At 42.3% G+C, this 17921-nt stretch overlaps 1 protein-coding gene across 2 annotated transcripts; it reads left to right on the top strand.

Annotated features, from left to right (window-relative positions):
* Positions 1-2883: 2883 nt before the first annotated feature.
* Positions 2884-12904, top strand: LOC136477826 (RNA polymerase II C-terminal domain phosphatase-like 1). 2 transcript variants are annotated; one of them, XM_066476085.1, is made up of 16 exons: positions 2886-3679; positions 4873-5349; positions 5790-6000; positions 6162-6319; positions 6396-6466; positions 6626-6731; positions 6808-6894; positions 7430-7957; positions 8049-8115; positions 8873-9006; positions 9089-9142; positions 9397-9493; positions 10045-10250; positions 10345-10494; positions 11536-11609; positions 12129-12904. In XM_066476085.1, exons 1-16 carry the CDS (start codon positions 3398-3400, stop codon positions 12232-12234), a joined length of 2808 nt encoding a protein of 935 aa, XP_066332182.1. In that variant the 5' UTR covers positions 2886-3397; the 3' UTR covers positions 12235-12904. The 2 variants fall into 2 exon arrangements, with proteins under 2 accessions (XP_066332183.1, XP_066332182.1); XM_066476086.1 differs by lacking the exon at positions 10345-10494 and having other exon boundaries at positions 2884-3679.
* Positions 12905-17921: the final 5017 nt, after the last annotated feature.

Here is a 17921-nt window from a genome sequence, read left to right as displayed (position 1 = left end):
ATTATATAGATTAAACTCCCTTGAGCATTAATTTGTCAATTATGCATAAACCACATTCTCCAACATATGTATACATATACTTAGGGGGAGCTTAGTCTATATAATGTGAGAGTCAAATTTTGTGATCTATTCCACTCCACATACAACGGATCACAAAGTTTGACCCTTCCTTGTGCTACTAATGTTTTCCCTTTCGGTATTTGATTTCAAAGGGAGAGAATTTGTAGGACCAAAAGCAAGCTCAATTATAATAATTTATAAGTTGTAATAGTAATAGTTTTCAATTGGTAATGGTCCGAGAAAGGGAGGATAGTGGATTATGGAGTTAGGGGGAGGCTTAAATCTATAATGCCACATGGGGACATTTGCAAGGGCAAGATAAGTTTCCAAAGATGTTTACATGTGGTATCTTTTAGCATCATATAACCTTGCCCTTTGCATTACATCCTAGCAAGTAAATAGTTTTTAAATTCTAAATTTTTTATTATTTGCTTGTTTTGGTCGTGTTGTCATCAATCACAAAAAATGGGGAGATTGTAAGGAAAATGGACCCTAGACCCATTTACTTTGGATTTTGGTGTTTGACGACCAACACAACCAAATTGGACTAATAAATTTACAAGTGGTTGTTTTGTAGTTCAATAGGGTGCAAGACGTGACTTAGACGAAGGCGACGTGATGATTCGATGATCAACACCTCAAAAAAGACATGTGAAGATACATAAAAGACGTACAAGGTCAAGTAAAGTCCAAGCACGAAGATTGGAATCAAGCCGTACGCAAGATCGCAAAAAACCAGCCTAGCAGAGGTGACCGGACGTGACTTTATGAGTGACTAGATGCATCGGTGCTCGGCAACACCAGGTGTCGGTAGCTATGACCGGACGCTGAGCAGCAGTGACCAGACACTGAGCGAAGCAGTGACCGAACGCACCGGTGACACTGTTCGTCGTCATGGTAATGTTTTCAGTGTGACCGGACACAGCACACTGGACGATCGGACGCACGAAGTGCAACGTCTGATTATTTTCAGAGAGGTTCCAGAGTGGCGCCAACACGACCGAACGCGTCCGGTCAATGATGACCGAACTCAGCCCAGAGTCCGATCAACGCGTGCGCTCCAACGGCCGGGACGATCGGACGCATCCGATCAGGACGTGATTAGCGTCCGGTCAGTAGCAGAAAAGCGGGTTTCATCCCCAATGGTTACTTTCTCAGTGGGGCTTATAAATAGACTCTCCAGCCAGCCATTTGAGTAGAGTGGAGCTGAGTAAACATACCAAGGGTGTTGATACACCATTTTAATGATCTCCACTTGTATAGTACTTAGTGATTCATTAGGTGATTAGCGTAGGTGCTTTGCGAAGTGCTTAGATTGATTAAACCACCGCTTATACGCTTGCTCTAGGTTTAGGCCTAGTGTTTAGTGAGGTTTGCATACCTCTTACCACTTGGTGCTTACGCGCACCATTGTTGTACATCGGAGGGGCCTGTAGTCTTACGAGATTACACCAACCACGTTTGTGGTCTGGCCGCAACCGTGTATCGGAGGGAACAAGGCCCGCGGCGTTTCGGCCGGAAGCTTAATAGTGAAGACAGCGGGGAGCATCTGGGAGAGGCTTGCCGGAAGGCACGTCGGAGACCCACTTGCGCGTGGGGAAGGTCCGAGACTATCCACAGAGATACCCGACCGGGAGCTTGGTCCTTGCGAGGGATTCCTTGCGAGGGTCTCCAACGAGTACGAGGAGGAAGCTTGCGCGCTTCTCGATATCTCGGTAAAAATACCGGAGTCATCGACGGGAGTTTGCATTTCTTTATCTTACTCTTTAGCTTCTGCATTTACATTGTTTGCATAACTCCTTTTGCGGTATAGATAGCAACACACTAGCAAAATCATAGTTGCACATTTAGATAGTTTATCTTTTACATAAATTTTGCTAAGGTTATAAAAAAAGACCATAGTTTATAGTTAGAATTTTAAGTTGCCTAATTCATCCCCTCCTCTTAGGCGTCACGGTCCTCTTTCACTAGCAACTCTCTACTATCACAACAAGAAGATGGTAGAAAGAGCCAACATCTGGAGGTGGTTCTTTTATATGGTTTACAAATTATGAGTTTGAATTATACTGGTGATACGAAGGATAAAAATAGATATCTTCTCTATCTCTATCTCTATCCATCTATACATAAAAAGACTCTAACGTCATCATCTATCTAGTGATACCAAATCTCGATCCTTGCTCACACGTTCGTGTCCGGTACGAATCATCCTCTACTCGGAGATCGGAGTTTATACATCGTGTCCTACCCGGTTTCAATATGAAAACTATATCTAAGGGTCCGCGTCTGATATGAAGTCCTCAGAACTTACACGTTCGCATCCGATTGCTGAGATTTCTCCTGGTGCAACGCCGGACATATATCTAGTATTATATTAAAAACAAGAGAGGGAGCCCGAGAACGTAAAGCTCCATTACAAGGGAGCCATTAACGGAGATGGTCTTAGAAAACCCTTCATATATTGTGATTCAAGCGTCTTATTTTTTCATAACCAGTTACAAGATTTTTAAAAATAAAATATCCATATCCATCGAGAAAAAAGACGGCCAATCTCTCTCGTTTTGTTGACACCGATTTGGACGGCCAGGTGGTCCAGCAGCAACCACCCACCCATCCACCCAGCCATAAAAAAATAAGTAAAAGTGTGTCAACCGCCCTCCTCCTGGCCACCACCAGTAACGCAGACGTGCCAGCCAGAACCAAACGCCTTTGCCGCGCAGGCGCAAAAGAAAATAGAATGAAAAACGCAAAAACATATATAAATTTGTAATAATTACCAGGCGATAATACCAACGAACCAGCCTATCCGCCGGCACCGTCTGTCCCGTGCGCCGTGCCCCTCCCCAGTCCCCCGCCACCTGCCAAAATAAATAAATCCATCTGCTCTCCAGCTCGATGCCGCAATCCGATCAAAGGCTAGGGTTTCGAGCCTCTCCCAACGACCCCTCCCTCCCTCTTCCCTTCCCCCACCACAACGCGGCCGCCATAGACACGGTAGCGCACGAACTCCTCCCCTAGATTTGAGCAAGCCACACCCTGCGAATCCTCACCTGACGCACCAAATCTGGTCAGAGACGGTGAAGAATTCGAACACGATCTTAAGCATCGTTGATTTAAGACCACACAAACACATCTGCCTGCCTTTCCCCCTACCTGTTTCCTGTGTTTTTTTTTTCTCTGTTTCGGACGATTCATAAGAACAGATCTGCAAGGATTGCAGATCTACCTGGTCGAGAACCAGGGCCCTTGTTTTGGACGCCCAGAACGAACCCTTGACCCTGCGGATCTGCTCGATCCGTTTTGGATCTGCTTGTTGTTTTTGCTGGATCTAGAGAGAATGTTCAAGTCGATGGTTTATTACGGGAACACCTCAATCGGAGAGGTGGAGGTGTGGCCCAAGGGCGAGGCGAGCGAGGGCCTGGCCGTGGCGGCGTGGGCGCGAGAAATCCGCGTTGACCGCCTTTCCCCGCCCAGCGAGCGGTGCCCTCCGCTGGCGGTCATGCACACCGTGGCCGTCGGCGCCCGATGCCTCGTCATGGAGTCCAGGCCGCCCGTCGCCGCCGACGTGGCGCCGATGCCTCTCGTCGCCATGCACGCCGCTTGCCTCAGGGACAACAAGGTATATACAGATTATTCCTGACGTAAAAAGAGGTTCACATCCTCCGTAAGAAAAAGAGAACAATATGAACATATTAAAGGATACCACGAATTTTACGTGGGGGACGCTTTAATGGAAGGAATATCTTTTATTCTTATTACGTGGACAAGCTTACCGGGACATAGTTAATTCTTACATTTAGGGTGGGAATAATTTTGTTAATTTTACTTGAACGATCACTGGACAAGGATTTTTTGGCAGGATGTGAACGGATGACTAAGAATGAACTGATATTTTTCAGTGATGACACCGACTTGAACTTGCATGATCCTTCACTATCTTTGATGTTCCTGTGGACTTGAACTTGCATGATCCTTCACTATCTTTGATGTTCCTGTGGACTTGAACTCGTTCCTAACTCTGTATCATCAACCAAACTACATAACTTTTAACTTTGAGGCTAGTTGGAAGGACTTCAGATCAGAGATTTAAGCTTCACAATCAGGCAATCAGCCACTGGATGTCTGAGTGCCATGTATTGGTCCTCTGGAATTGGGACACAAATCTGATGACTTGTGAAAAATTGGCATTTATTTGATACCCGTTGACTTTGAATCACTGGATGTAGCGATAGTTGGCAATTGATAAAGTTGTACATCACACTAATTGAATTTGAATTTTGATTCCTGATTCCTGATAACAAGTTGAACATTAAAATATATAATATGGAATGCCTGGGCCTGTCACGTTAAGTTACTGTTACTCAAGTGCTTCTCTATTCAGTTTGACTAAATATACAAACCTGTGCAAATATTTTTTTTTTCATGGCAATCCTGTAAGTTCAAGTCTCTTTGCTTTGGTATCGACATTTCCATATTCCATATTAAACTTTGCCTGATTTTAGAATTCAGGATATACACTTATGAAATGACAGCCAATTCAGATTTTGCAATTTTGGACCTAAGATTTTGCCTTCAGCTGGTTCTCCATGCCTTGATGTCCCCTATTTTCTTAAATATCACTGAGAATTTAAGATCTATAGCTCTGGCATGCATTATTAGAGTTAAATACATGTATTATTTACCTCTTAGAGATTTCAACATCCATCTTCACCTTCCACTTACTTTCATTTCCCTCATATTCATTTGGAAACTGCATTTATGGTTCTATACTGTATATATCATATTGAATGTGTTAATTCCTTGTGCTTTCAGACTGCGGTTGTTCCACTTGGAGATGGAGAATTGCATTTAGTTGCGATGACATCCAGAAGAAACTTGACAAATCATGCATGTTTCTGGGGCTATAAATTGCCATTTGGTTTGTATAATTCTTGCTTGACCATGTTAAATCTTCGGTGCCTGGGTATCGTGTTTGACCTTGATGAGACATTGATTGTCGCCAATACATCACGGTCTTTTGAGGACAGAATCGATGGACTTCAAAGAAAGCTGAGTAATGAGACTGATCCACAGCGTAGGAATGGTATGCTATCAGAGATCAAAAGGTACCAAGATGATAAGTCCATCCTAAAGCAATATATAGAAGGTGATCAGGTCTATGATGATGGAAAAGTGTATAAAGCACAACCTGAGATTGTTCCACCATTGTCTGATAACCAGCAACCAATGACACGTCCAGTTATAAGATTACAAGATAAAAACATTATCCTGACAAGAATAGATCCTCTGGTATGTGCTAAATTGCTTGAACTTGCTTTGGGCCTGTCCATGGTAGCATTTCTTTACTGGCACATAGATATGTTATGTTATAACTACACAGTATGCCGTTGCTAAATTTGGGTTTTCCTTGCACACCAGTACCCCTAAGGGAATGTCATAAAGTAGAAGTTCCCAAGTCCTGGAGCCAAGCAAAAGCTCTAAGATTCAAGGATGTAGGTCTGCATATAATCAAGGATGTCCAACAATAATTATTCGAATTATTGATTTTTCTGTTAGACCAATGGATGAATGTATGAGCAAATAGTCCATCCTTGTGTAGTAATAGCATGGATGGATCAGGAACTTTGATTCCTCGTTGTTGCATGCATTTTCCAACCTTGTTTGGACTTTCTGATTTGGTTGCACAAAAATTGTCAATCAGCCATCTGATTTTATTCTGCTTTCCGCAGATTAGGGATACCAGCGTGCTTGTACGTTTAAGGCCAGCCTGGGAGGATCTTCGCAGCTACTTAATTGCAAGAGGTCGCAAGCGTTTTGAGGTCTATGTGTGTACGATGGCTGAAAGAGACTATGCTTTAGAAATGTGGAGATTGCTTGATCCAGATTCAAGATTGATTAATTCTGTTCAACTTCATGATCGGATGGTGTGTGTAAAATCTGGTATGTAATTCGTCTTGTTTTTGAACAAGTACAAAAAGAGCATAGTGTAGTGTGATCTTCTAAATGTTGTCATACTATCTGACAAACTATGAAAAATAAAACTCAAATTTTCTTTTTTAGTTTCATTCTACTGAAATTAATGCGAAATTTACCATTTATAGGTTTAAAGAAGTCCTTGCTAAATGTCTTCCATGATGGTTCTTGCCATCCTGGTATGGCATTAGTAATTGATGATCGTCTGAAAGTTTGGGATGAGAAGGATCAATTACGAGTTCATGTGGTTCCTGCATTTACTCCATATTATGCTCCTCAGGCAGAGGTGATGTTCATGGCCTGTATACCAATACAAAGATATTATATTGTCACTAACAGGATCCCTCCTTTCCACCTTCTAGGCAAATTGTTCTATCCCGGTTCTGTGTGTAGCCAGAAACGTTGCATGCAATGTTAGGGGTGGTTTCTTCAAGTAAGATTATCTTATTTTTTTAATCTGATTGTAGTGTCCATTTGTTTGCATTTTTGTCGTTCATCCTAATACTTTTCTAGACTGCTCTGCTCTCTATAACTTATACCTCAGTAAAGTCTAGCCCAATGCTGACATAGAATTTCATGGCTCAATCCACAGAGACTTCGATGAAGGGCTCTTACCAAGGATTAGCAATGTTCACTATGAGGATGAAGTAAATGATATCTCATCTGCGCCAGATGTTGGCAAATATTTGATAACAGAGGTAAATTTTGGAGAACCTGTTGCTTTCTGTGCTCACTTTTCACTAAGCAATAACAAATTTTTTTTCATGTTCAAAGGATGAGAATGCCGCATTAGTGAATGGAAATAGAGATTCATTGCCTTTTGATGGTATGGCAGATGCAGAGGTTGAGAGGAGAATGAAGGTTTGTGCCTTTTGACACTATCTTGATTTTTTCCCCTAAATTGGCCAACCATCACACACAAAAAACACTTCCAGTAACAATCCAGGGGCCTATTAGCACAGTTTCTGGAAAAAAAAATTGTTTCACTATATTACTAAGTAACAACGAGGGTATAAATTACGTTAAGGTTCTAAAATTTCAGAAATTTTAGTTTTCTCAGCACCTAATATTGTAGCAGCACGAATCACCTGTCCATAGCAAATAGTGTTATACAATGAAAACTCAAAAAAACTTCATAACTACAGTGTATTTATTATTCCATAACTAAACAGTACAAATGTCAATGTATTAATGAGTTTGATGTCTGTCGCAAACAATTTTGTTTATTTGTGGTTTATGACACTATGACAGTACAAATATTTTTTCTTGTGAGCTGCTGCCATTTTTGTAGGCATTTTTTATAGTTCAAAATTAACTCCCACTTGTATTTATGCCCCCACCTTTTACGGAGTTGTGCACCATTTGTTTCTCTTATATTTGTTGGAACCACTTTCAGGAAGCCAATGCTCAAGCATTCCATCAAACAGCGGGGAACTTTGTCATGCCAGTAGCCCCTGCTCAGAATTTTGTTTCGTCTTCAGTTGCACCATTAGCCCTACCTCTTGGCATGATGCCACCTCCATTCAGCCAGCCAGTTGTTCAACCAGGTTTTTCAGATTCACTGCAAGGTTCTCCAGCTAGAGAAGAGGGCGAAGTTCCTGAGTCTGAGTTAGATCCGGACACAAGGAGAAGGCTTCTCATATTACAGCATGGTCAAGACACAAGAGATCCTACACCTCCACTCCCAGCAATACCACCAGTGCAGGTTCCAGTTCCTCCAGTGCAACCTCATGGGAATTGGTTTCCCACAGAGGATGGGCTAAACCCAAGTAACCTGAATAGAGGTTCAGCAGGTTTCACTGTAGAATCCGATTCTATGCTCTACGAGAAAAAACAACCACCTCATCCTTCATTCTTTCATGGTGGGGATAGTCCTATGTCGTCTGATAGATTTGGCTATCAGAACCAGAGGTTTCCCTCTCAGGTACATGATTTGTAAAACTTTTAATTGTCTTCATTTGCTAAGTAGCCATGTAGACACTAGGTGACAGCTGACAAGCTTATGCTTGGTGCAGCTACCACACACCGAGGATCACCATATCCTTCAGAACCATGCACCTCCAAAATACAGATCCTTTTCTGGTATGTTTTATCAATTTCTTTCTGCCTTTTAGTTTTAAAAATGTTCACCTTGAGGGCCACTTTCCATGCGCTCCCTTGCCATGTGTTGCCACTCATATACTAGGTGCATTTACAACCCCATTACATATGGTCTGGCTATGCTTAGAGATAAGCCAAATAAGCTTTTCTTTATTCCAAGTTAGATGGAGAGAAGTTAGATATAAGTTGCTCAGTAGTAGTTGTTTAGTTTGTTTGATTAGATGAATTGTTTTGGGCCTATCCATCTACTACAAATTGTGATAATGCAACATGCAATTCATATGTTATGAAAACCATAAAGAAGGTCCCTTCCACTCCTCTGGCCCGTGCTCACTCCTCGCTCCTGCTTCATATTGTCGGCCTCTCTTTTTCTTTAATTCTCCCATATTGTTGTTTCTGCAACACATGCCTTTTGGCTTCGTAGAATATTGTAGCACAAACCTGTGCATTATTGGTGAACAAGGTCCTCATTCTGTTATTCACAGTTTTAGGAATTTCTTTCTATCTATTATTTTAATGATCCTGCAGCTGTATGTGACCAGAAATATCCACATGAGTTTGTGATGAGATAATGTGTTGATGGTGAATAACTATTTATTTCACATGCTTTCACAAATGGTGGCACAATTATGAAACTGTGCAATTTAATAGCCCTAGATTTTGCTTTTGTGAAGTGCAGCTTGGTGTACATGTGGTGTTTTATAGGATGGTTATGCTTAACTTTGTTTATGCCATGAAGGTGAGGAGCTAGCAGCTCGGCATGTTCCCTCAAGCCAGAGAAACAACCAGATAGAATCAGGAAGACACTTTGCACAATATGCTGGGACCTCTGCTGGCATATTAGAGGGGATTGCTCTGAAATGTGGATCTAAGGTACTGTGTAGCATTCAATGCTAGTGGACCAGAAGACTTGTTCTTCTAGTCAATCTTTGTTGACATTTCCTTTTGTGTTTAGGTGGAGTACAGGTCAACATTATGTGATACTGCAGAACTACAATTCTCTATTGAGGTAGATTAATTTCTTCATATTAGCAATTTCATCAAACATGGAAGTCCAGAATAATAGGAACTAGGAAGTTGTGGAAACATATGAATTTCGGAGGAGATTAATGAATCTGATCAAGAACTGAAATGTACTTTAGTATCTGATTTTCAGTTGACTGTTTGATGGAAAACTTCTGATGAACTATCATGTGCTTACAATAATGTTATTGTGCTTATATTATGTCTCCTTGTTATTATTTTTTCTTGCATCTCGTTCAGGTTTGGATTGTTGGGGAAAAGGTTGGTGAAGGAATTGGTAGGACAAGGAGAGAAGCACAGCGCCAAGCTGCAGAAATGTCTTTAAGAAACTTGGCCAGTAAGTTTGTGCTACTTCACCTTACAGTATAACACTATATATGTCATCAGTGTCATGTGAACCAATTGTTTTTTTATCTCCATATGAGTGGCTGTGTTATTTAGGTTAGCTAACCAAACCTATCACATCCTTCCCCCTTTTGGGTGAGGCCGTGAGGGACGCCTCAGAACACAGGCTACCCCAACTTGCTTGGGACTAACAGGCTTTGGTTTTCATGGCGGTGATGGTGGCAGTGTTCTGGCAACCGATAAAACTTTGCTCATAATTTTGTTTTTGGTAGCATACCGTGCCCTGATGATTGGTATTGAATTTTCTCCTAGGGCATCATCAAACATCCTGTAATATTTCATCCTGAGCATGTTTCAGCAATAGCCACTTCATGCTGCTTAATAGTTCTAGTAACATGCTTGCCCATTTGTTTGAGCTTTAATTTCTTTGATGACAACCTCTACCTCTTGGTTGAGGTAGAGCTTTGTATCATTTGTGCATTGCTGGAACATTTTGTGTAATAGTCTGTTTTATTGAGTTTGACATAGTAAATTTACTTGCAGATAAATACTTGTCATCTGATCCAAATAGGTTGACTGATATGAAAGAAAATGGTTTCAGTAGCAACAGAAATGTGTTTGGTTACTCTGGAAATACCAGGGATGATATGTTGCCTTTTTCAAGTACTTCTGAGGAATCTCGCTTTATGAAAATGGAGGAGAACAATTCCAGGAAAACAGGAGGTTCTGTTGCTGCTCTCAAGGAACTTGTAAGTCTAGCTAGCTGTGTTGATTATTAGTAGTTTGACTTTATACTCTTTCATGAAGTAGACCTTATGGTATATATATATAAACACACTGCAGTGCATGGTTGAGGGATACAACTTAGTTTTTCAAGAGCGTCCATCTCCAGCAGATGGTTTAGTTGGGAAAGAATCTTATGCTCAGGTAGAAGTTGGTGGACAAATTCTAGGCAAAGGAGTTGGATTAACATGGGAAGAGGCCAAGCTCCAGGTAATAAGCAGTCTAATACTGACTCAATTGTTACTTTAGTCTGAAGGGCGGGCCTGGTGCAAGCGGTAGAGTCTTACCGCCTGTGACTGGAAGGTCCCGGGTTCGAGTCGCGGTCTCCTCGCATTGCACAGGCGAGGGTAAGGCTCGCCACCGACACCCTTCCCCAGACCCCGCACAGAGCGGGAGCTCTCTGCACTGGGTACGCCCTTTTATTGTTACTTTAGTCTCCTTGCCTTAAGAAAATCTGGATTCATTTAGTAAACCCAGAGGATACCTAAGTTTGCGTTTAAAATAGCATCAAGGATGGTCATGCTTTGTTTTTGTGTTCTTATGTGAGTTCAAATTTCAATAGGTAAACTGGACTTATGTACTATTTCCTTCAACGAGTATGTTTTGCTCGGATCAGCCGTTGTTTTCTTTTTGTTGCTAAACACTCAAACTATCCAGAAGGTCTAGTCAAAGCCCTCATGTTAGTCTCATTGACTGCACTATGATTTTAGTCATGTAGATAATAATTTTGTTCCACCGAAAAATGAAGCAAGAAACTGAATTTGTTCCACCGAAAAATGAAGCAAGAAACTGAATTTATGGCACAGCCGCAGCGGTGGTAGTGTGGCACCATGCCGGTGGTAGAGGGAGGCAACTAAGGATTGAGGATGATGGTCATGGGAGTAGGAGTTGAGATAAAGTTAAACTGCTGACAATATGACATAGATCATGTTGGCAGATGACACTATGACAGTAGCAGGTGCTCAAATTAAATGGCTTAGGAGAATTCAGGTGCCCTCCTGTAATTTGTTTTTTCAACCAAACCATCTTCTTTATTTTTCAGAAAGCCAATGTCTGAAGCATTGCATTTGTCGCAGTGCTCACTCTAGATAATCATATTAGATTTGAGGTTTTGAGCTGTTACTAGTTAACAAAGCGTGCATAAATGGAAATTTTAAACATGCAATGGGCTTTCCTTGATTGGGTTGCTTTAGTTGATAATTTCCCAACTTGAATTTTCACATGTTATTTATTTATTTATTTACTTTGTAGGCTGCTGATGAGGCTCTTGGAACTTTAAGATCCATGCTAGGTCAACTTGGTCATAAGCGATCTGGCTCTCCAAGGTGATTATTTGTCTTTTGGTGATGCATAACTGCTGCTTTTTTGTTTATACGAAAAACTACCTTACATGCTGCACATGATTTCTATTGAATGGAACTGCAAGATGTTTCTTGGTTCCAGTCCCCCCCCCCCTATAATCTGAGTTCTAAGTCCATTTCTACAGTGTTTCCATGTAGCAGAGTAGTAGTCAAATTTGATAGGGAAGGAAATAGGAGTGTTTGTTCGTGTGCTTGGTAATAGGGTCTTGACTCTTGACTAAACTAGTTCTCAGTTACTATTGTGGATTACGCTTAAGAGGTGACCAAGGAAAAGTTATAGTGCCTTAGCTGTGTTTTGGGTCATGTATGTAGAATAAACATTTCATGTTCCAGTCATTTTTTTTTTGTAAATTGTTATTTTGCAGCTTTTATTATGTTTGTATCCATGTGTGGACTAGATTCCCATCACAGTATTTTATGTGTATATTATAGCTTATACGTATTTCATATGATTTGAATGACTATAAATACTGTTTACCCCAGGTCATTGGCACCAAATTTTAACAAGCGGTTCAAGCCAGATTTTCCAAGGACCGTACAAAGAGTTCCTTATGGAACATATTCTAGGATCGAAGGTCATGTTCCTTAGATGTCTGCATAAATGATGTGCCTGGGCACTAAACTTTTAAAACTGGATGAAGCATTGAACTGTCAGGTCTCCACACATTGAATGCAAGCCCTAGATTTCTGGCTTCTGGTGGGCTTCCAAGGCTCTCACAGGCCGCCACTGGCCATGAGAGTACCGACGAAAGGCCAAGTAACTATAAAGTATTAATGGTGACCATAACTTCATGCAGAATTTCATTGCCATGATATGACCAGTCACGAGTGTTACCACATGTTGTCTACTTATAATCCTTGACCTGGAAGTTTAATGGCTAAACCAGGGGTTGATGCAGGCACGCAGCTCCATTTCATTCCATGGATCAAAGAGCGGCGCTGTAGCTGGACAATTTTTTCTTCCCTTGCTCTGGTTCAGGTTAAAGTTAAACCCCCTGTAGCTCGGGGTCTTAGCAGGTAGCCAGTTTTATTACCTTCACTCCAAGTTATTTAGGCAAGTTGTAAATTGTAGCACAGAATTGAGTACTTGACTGTATTACCAGTACGTTGATATAGTAATCTTTGTAGCTGTAGCCTAGGCAGGCAATCTCCATGGAGGTTGCACGAATCCAGTAGGGGACAGCATTCATTTGTATGTTGTAGTCATCTTGTAATATATGGCCCCATTTCTTTACAAGGTTGGGAATTTGCCTCTCTAATTCTGTTGCCCCTTTTCTGATCGTATCCCCTTCACTCTGATTGTGCATGGACTTGTCACATAGGTAGCTTCAGTGAAATGTGTGCTTTAGGTCGTCCCCAACGGGATCAAATAGCTAGTCTAGATGAAATCCTATTGGTAAAAGGAAGACTCCTATTGGTAAAAGAAAGACCCAGCAGTGCGCTAGCGTGTACCTTCTAGCTAGTCTTGCATGTTCCCAAGATTTGTTCTAATAGCAGATGCCTGTGCGTTGCAACGGATGTAACACTCTCCAATTGAGACTTTCTTTCAACATATATTTCTTAACTTGGCAACATTACAGGATTCTATCTTAAATTGAATTACTACAGCAGAAAAGCCATCTCTGACTTTTTTTTTACTTCTGTACTTTGTGAATTTACTTGTCTACTACTTCCTTAAAAACCAATTTAAGTTGAATAGTACAGCAGAAAAGTCATTTATTCATCACTGAATGCAAAAGAAGGCACACTGTCCATTAAACATGTAAATATGCTGTGACCATCGGAGAAGGCTGACATCGATGAGAAATCAGTGCTACAAAAAGTGACTTAGTGAAATATACACTGAAATATGCTGAAAAATAACCATAGTTCTGCATTAACATATTGAAATATATATGGATTAACCGGAGAAGCCTACCTTCATGAGGAAACAACCAATAATTCCATAAGTTTTAATGCTTCCCTTCGTTGATGTAACAGGGAATTAATAGGTCACTTAAATTTGGAGTTCAATGGACATTAAACAATGTTCCTGTTTGCTTCTCTTATAATCTGTATTTTTCAGCTTGTTTTTTCAGTCGGAACAGTGTTTTTCTCTCACAACAAATCAACCGGAACAGTGTTTTGACTTGGTTTTTTTCAGCGAAGCGAACAGGGCCAACAGGAGGATCAGTGCTTTGTGCTCAGTTACATATCTCCTGTTCCTACAAGACTGCATACAAACTGGATGGATCAACCCAGAGAAAAAAAAGGAGGCACCTTACAAATTTTGAGAACACAGAATAACGATAAGTTGTAAATACAAGCAGGTCATGCTTCGTACACACATGACATATTGTAGATAATTAGTGATAGTGTTAGAGATGAAACCCGAAAGAAAATCGTTGGAGCGTAACCCTCTTAACAACGCGCCATATTGGAACCTGGGTACGGTGTTAAATGGGCAAGGGCCGGGTCGGCACCCCCTTGGTGATGCGGCGTGTCGTGATCTGGGCATAGTGTCAAGTGAGCAATGATCGGGTTGTCGCTTCTTTAGTGGCGCGCTACATCGGCGCTCGGGTATAGTGAAAAATGAGCAAGGGTCTTCACATCTGAGTCGACGGGTGCGAAGGGTAAGAAAGCTAGTTGAACCAACTAGGATCCGTTTAGTTAGTTGGAATGTAGGGTTGCTTACAGGTAAATTAAGATAATTAGTTGATACCGCGACTAGGAGTCGTGTAAATATATTATGCGTTCAAGAGGCTAAATGGAAGGGTCAGAAGGCGAAGGAGGTGGACAATACATGTTTCAAGCTTTGGTACACACGGACAGTCACGAATAGAAATGGAGTAGAGATTTTGATTGATAAGAGCCTCAAGAATGGTGTGGTGGGAGTGAGAAGGCAAGTAGATAGGATTATCTTAGTCAAACTTGTCGTTGGTGATATGGTCTTGAACGTAATTAGTACGTATGCCCCCCAAGTAGGCCTCGACGAGAGTGTTAAGAAACAGTTCTAGGAAGACTTAGATGACCTGATTAGAGCCGTATCTAGTAGTGAGAAGCTTTTTATAGGAGGAGATCTTAATGGGCATGTAGATACTACAAGCGCAGGTTTTGAGGCAGATCATGGAGGTTTTGGGTATGGTAGTAGGAATCAGGAGGGGAGGAAGTTCTAGACTTCGCAGTAGCTTTTGACCTGATGATAGCCAACACTTTCTTTAGAAAGAAAGAATCTCATCTAGTGACCTTCAGTAGCGGACAACACTCTAGCCAGATTGACTTTGTCCTCGCAAGAAGAAAGGACAAACGAGCATGCTTGGGTTGTAAGGTGATACCAGGGGAGTGTGTTGTTTCTCAACATAAGCTTTTGGTGGCAGACTGAAAGCATCTAGGCCCCTAGTTGGATTTCGGTGATTAATGTCAATACAAGATTACTATGACTAACGTGTGTTTTGCAGAGGCAATTAAGTTAGGTCATGGTAATGGAGATCGATTGGGCAATCGAGGTTGTCATGCCCCTACGATGGAAATCGTTTCGGTTTTCAAAGGATGGACGACAAGGTTAAGGATGACTAGTTCTAAGTGTCGATTGGAGTTGGAAAGACACTTAGAGTAGTTTAGGACTTTGTTTTTCCTTTGGCCGTACTATGAAGGGGGGTATGAACGGGTAGCTTGACCTAGTTGAGTCTAGTGAGTTAGGTGTGGTGCACACTTGTTAAAACTAGCTCTAGGTAGCTCCTATGAATGCCTAAGATCCTTTGGAGCAATCTTCATTCACATATGTTCGAAAGTTGGAAGTGAATGGAGGGTCAAACACTGACCGGACGCTGGCTCCGGTGCGACCGGACGCTGGCCGCAGGGTCCGGTCAGTTCGTTTGACTGAGGTGATTAAGTCTGGTGTGACCGGACGCTGGAAGGTCATGTGACCGGACGCTGAGGGCCAGCGTCCGGTCGACTCCAGTAAGGGTCCAGACTTGGAAAAGAATGACCGGACGCGTCCGGTCAGTGCTGACCGGACCCTGAGGGTTCAGCGTCCGGTCGAGTCCAGTAAGGTTCCAGTAAGGGTTTTATGCGACCGGACGCGTCCGGTCAGTGATGACCGGACCCTGGCGGCGTCCGGTCGACTCGTTACTACTGGTTCGCGGGTTGAACTGACCGGAGCGTCCGGTCATCACGACCGGAGCGTCCGGTCATCCCGCAGAAGCTCATAACGGTTCGTTTTTCAGGCTGGCTTATAAATAGAAGCTCCACTCGTGAGTGGAGTATCCTTTGCTCATTCCAACAGCTGAGAAACACGTTTGTGAGTGCCAAGAAGAGCAAGATCCTAGTGAGGTGTTTGTGATTTGAGAATCCAAGAGAGCAGCCTCATTAGCAAATCAAGAGTAGCAAAGTGTGCATCCATCTTCTCATTAGGCTTCGCGTGGTCAAGTGAGAGTTCGTGCTTGTTACTCCTGGTGATCGCCATCACCTAGACGGCTTGGTGGTGATTGGGAGTTTGGTGCTCACCCGGCGGAGCTTGTGGGTGACCCAACTCAAGTTGTGAGCGGCTTTGGGTGATTCGCCGCGACGGAATGTCGAAGAATCAACCCGTAGAGAGCACTTGATCCTTGCGCGGATCAAGGGGGAGCTACACCCTTGCGCGGGTGCTCCAACGAGGACTAGTGGGGAGTGGCGACTCTCCGATACCTCGGCAAAACATCGCCGCGTTCCTTTCTCTCTCTATTTACTTTGAGCACTTACTTTGAGTATTTACTTTGAGCAATTCAATACTTGTTTTTACATCCATAGAATTGCTTGCTAGAGTAAGTTTGGAACTTAGGTTGCGAGGTTGTTGTGCTTTGGTTTGATATAAACACTTTTCTAGGCACAAGGGGTTAATTGGGCTATCCGTAGGATTTGATTATTGAAAGAAAATTTAGAATTAGCCCAATTCACCCCCCCCTCTTGGACATCTTGATCCTTTCAATTGGTATCAGAGCCTCGTGCTCACGTTTTTAAGCTTAATCGCTTAGAGCAAGACGTCTCACGGGGATGGACCTCCTCCTATCTTTGAGGGAGATGATTTTCCATATTGGAAAATCCGCATGGAGGCATACTTAGAAGCTCTAGATGTTGGAATTCTTAGAGCCGCCTCTCAAGGGTTCCCCGCACCGAGGAATGCCGCACAACTTCAAGGCGATGAAGTGAATTATGAGAAATGGAATGCAAAGGCTCGCAACACCATTTTTAGAGGCCTTTGCAAAGAGGTGTTCAATCGTGTAAGGAACCACAAAGACGCCCATGCTCTATGGTCGGACGTTTGTGCGCTCCATGAGGGAACCAAGAGTGAGCGTGAGGAACGCTATCATCTTGTGATTAAAAAGCTAAATTCTTTTGAGATGCTTCCCAAAGAAAGTGCTAATGAGATGTATTCTCGATTGAATGTTCTTGTAGAGGAAGTCAATGGGCTTGGACTCACTCAAATGTCACCATCCGATGTTGTGAGAAAAATTTTGAGTGTCCTCCCCATTGACAAATATGGGCACATTGTGACCGTGCTACATCAAGGTGATCTTTCCGCCGCTACACCGACACAAATCTTGGGAAAGATCAATGCTCATGAGATGTACATGCACATCACACCACAAGATGGCTCATCCTCTACAAAGAAGAAAGAGAAGGACTTAGCATTCAAAGCTAGCCAAGACAAGGGCAAAGCAAGACTTGAGTATGAGAGCTCAAGTGATGAAGATGATGAAGAAAGCCTTGCCCTCATGGTGAAGAAGACCACCAAGATGCTAAAAAGGCTAAACAAGAGTGGCATCAAGTTTGATGGCAAGAAGAAGAAATTCTTCACTAGCTCAAGAAGAAAGCCAATCTCCGAGATGGATTGCTACAATTGTGGCGAAATTGGTCATCTAGCTCATCAATGCACAAAGCCCAAGAAAGACAAGTTCAAGAACAAGGGCAAGAAAGATGATTCAAGTGATGAAGATGAAAAGAAGAAGAACAAGCCATACAAGAAGAGAGATGGCAAAAAGAGGGAGTTCTACAAGAAGAAGAAGAGTGGCAAGGCCTATATTGTCGGTGATTGGCTCACGGACATTGATTCATCAAGTGGATCATCCGATGATGATAGTGACAATGAAAAGGTGGCCGCCATTGCTATTGATCTTGCATCTTCACCACCACCATCGCCATCATCCTCTACACACCTATGCCTTATGGCCAAAGGTGAACGCAAGGTAACTAAGAGTGATGATAGTAGTGATGATGAACATGCTAGTGATGATGATAGTGATAGCGATGATGATGACT

The sequence above is a fragment of the Miscanthus floridulus genome, chromosome 8, assembly GCF_019320115.1.
Source record: "Miscanthus floridulus cultivar M001 chromosome 8, ASM1932011v1, whole genome shotgun sequence".
NCBI lineage: Eukaryota > Viridiplantae > Streptophyta > Magnoliopsida > Poales > Poaceae > Miscanthus > Miscanthus floridulus.
This window is presented reverse-complemented; position numbering and strand designations above follow the sequence as displayed.

What these genes read in the sequence shown, in the direction of transcription:
- LOC136477826 (XM_066476085.1), top strand. Translation starts at nt 3,398, where the DNA reads ATGTTCAAGTCGATGGTTTATTACGGGAACACCTCAATCGGAGAGGTG. An exon ending in GTTAGGGGTGGTTTCTTCAA is followed by an intron (nt 6,467 to 6,625) that starts GTAAGATTATCT and finishes CTCAATCCACAG; the next exon opens with AGACTTCGATGAAGGGCTCT. An exon ending in CTCTGAAATGTGGATCTAAG is followed by an intron (nt 9,007 to 9,088) that starts GTACTGTGTAGC and finishes TTTTGTGTTTAG; the next exon opens with GTGGAGTACAGGTCAACATT.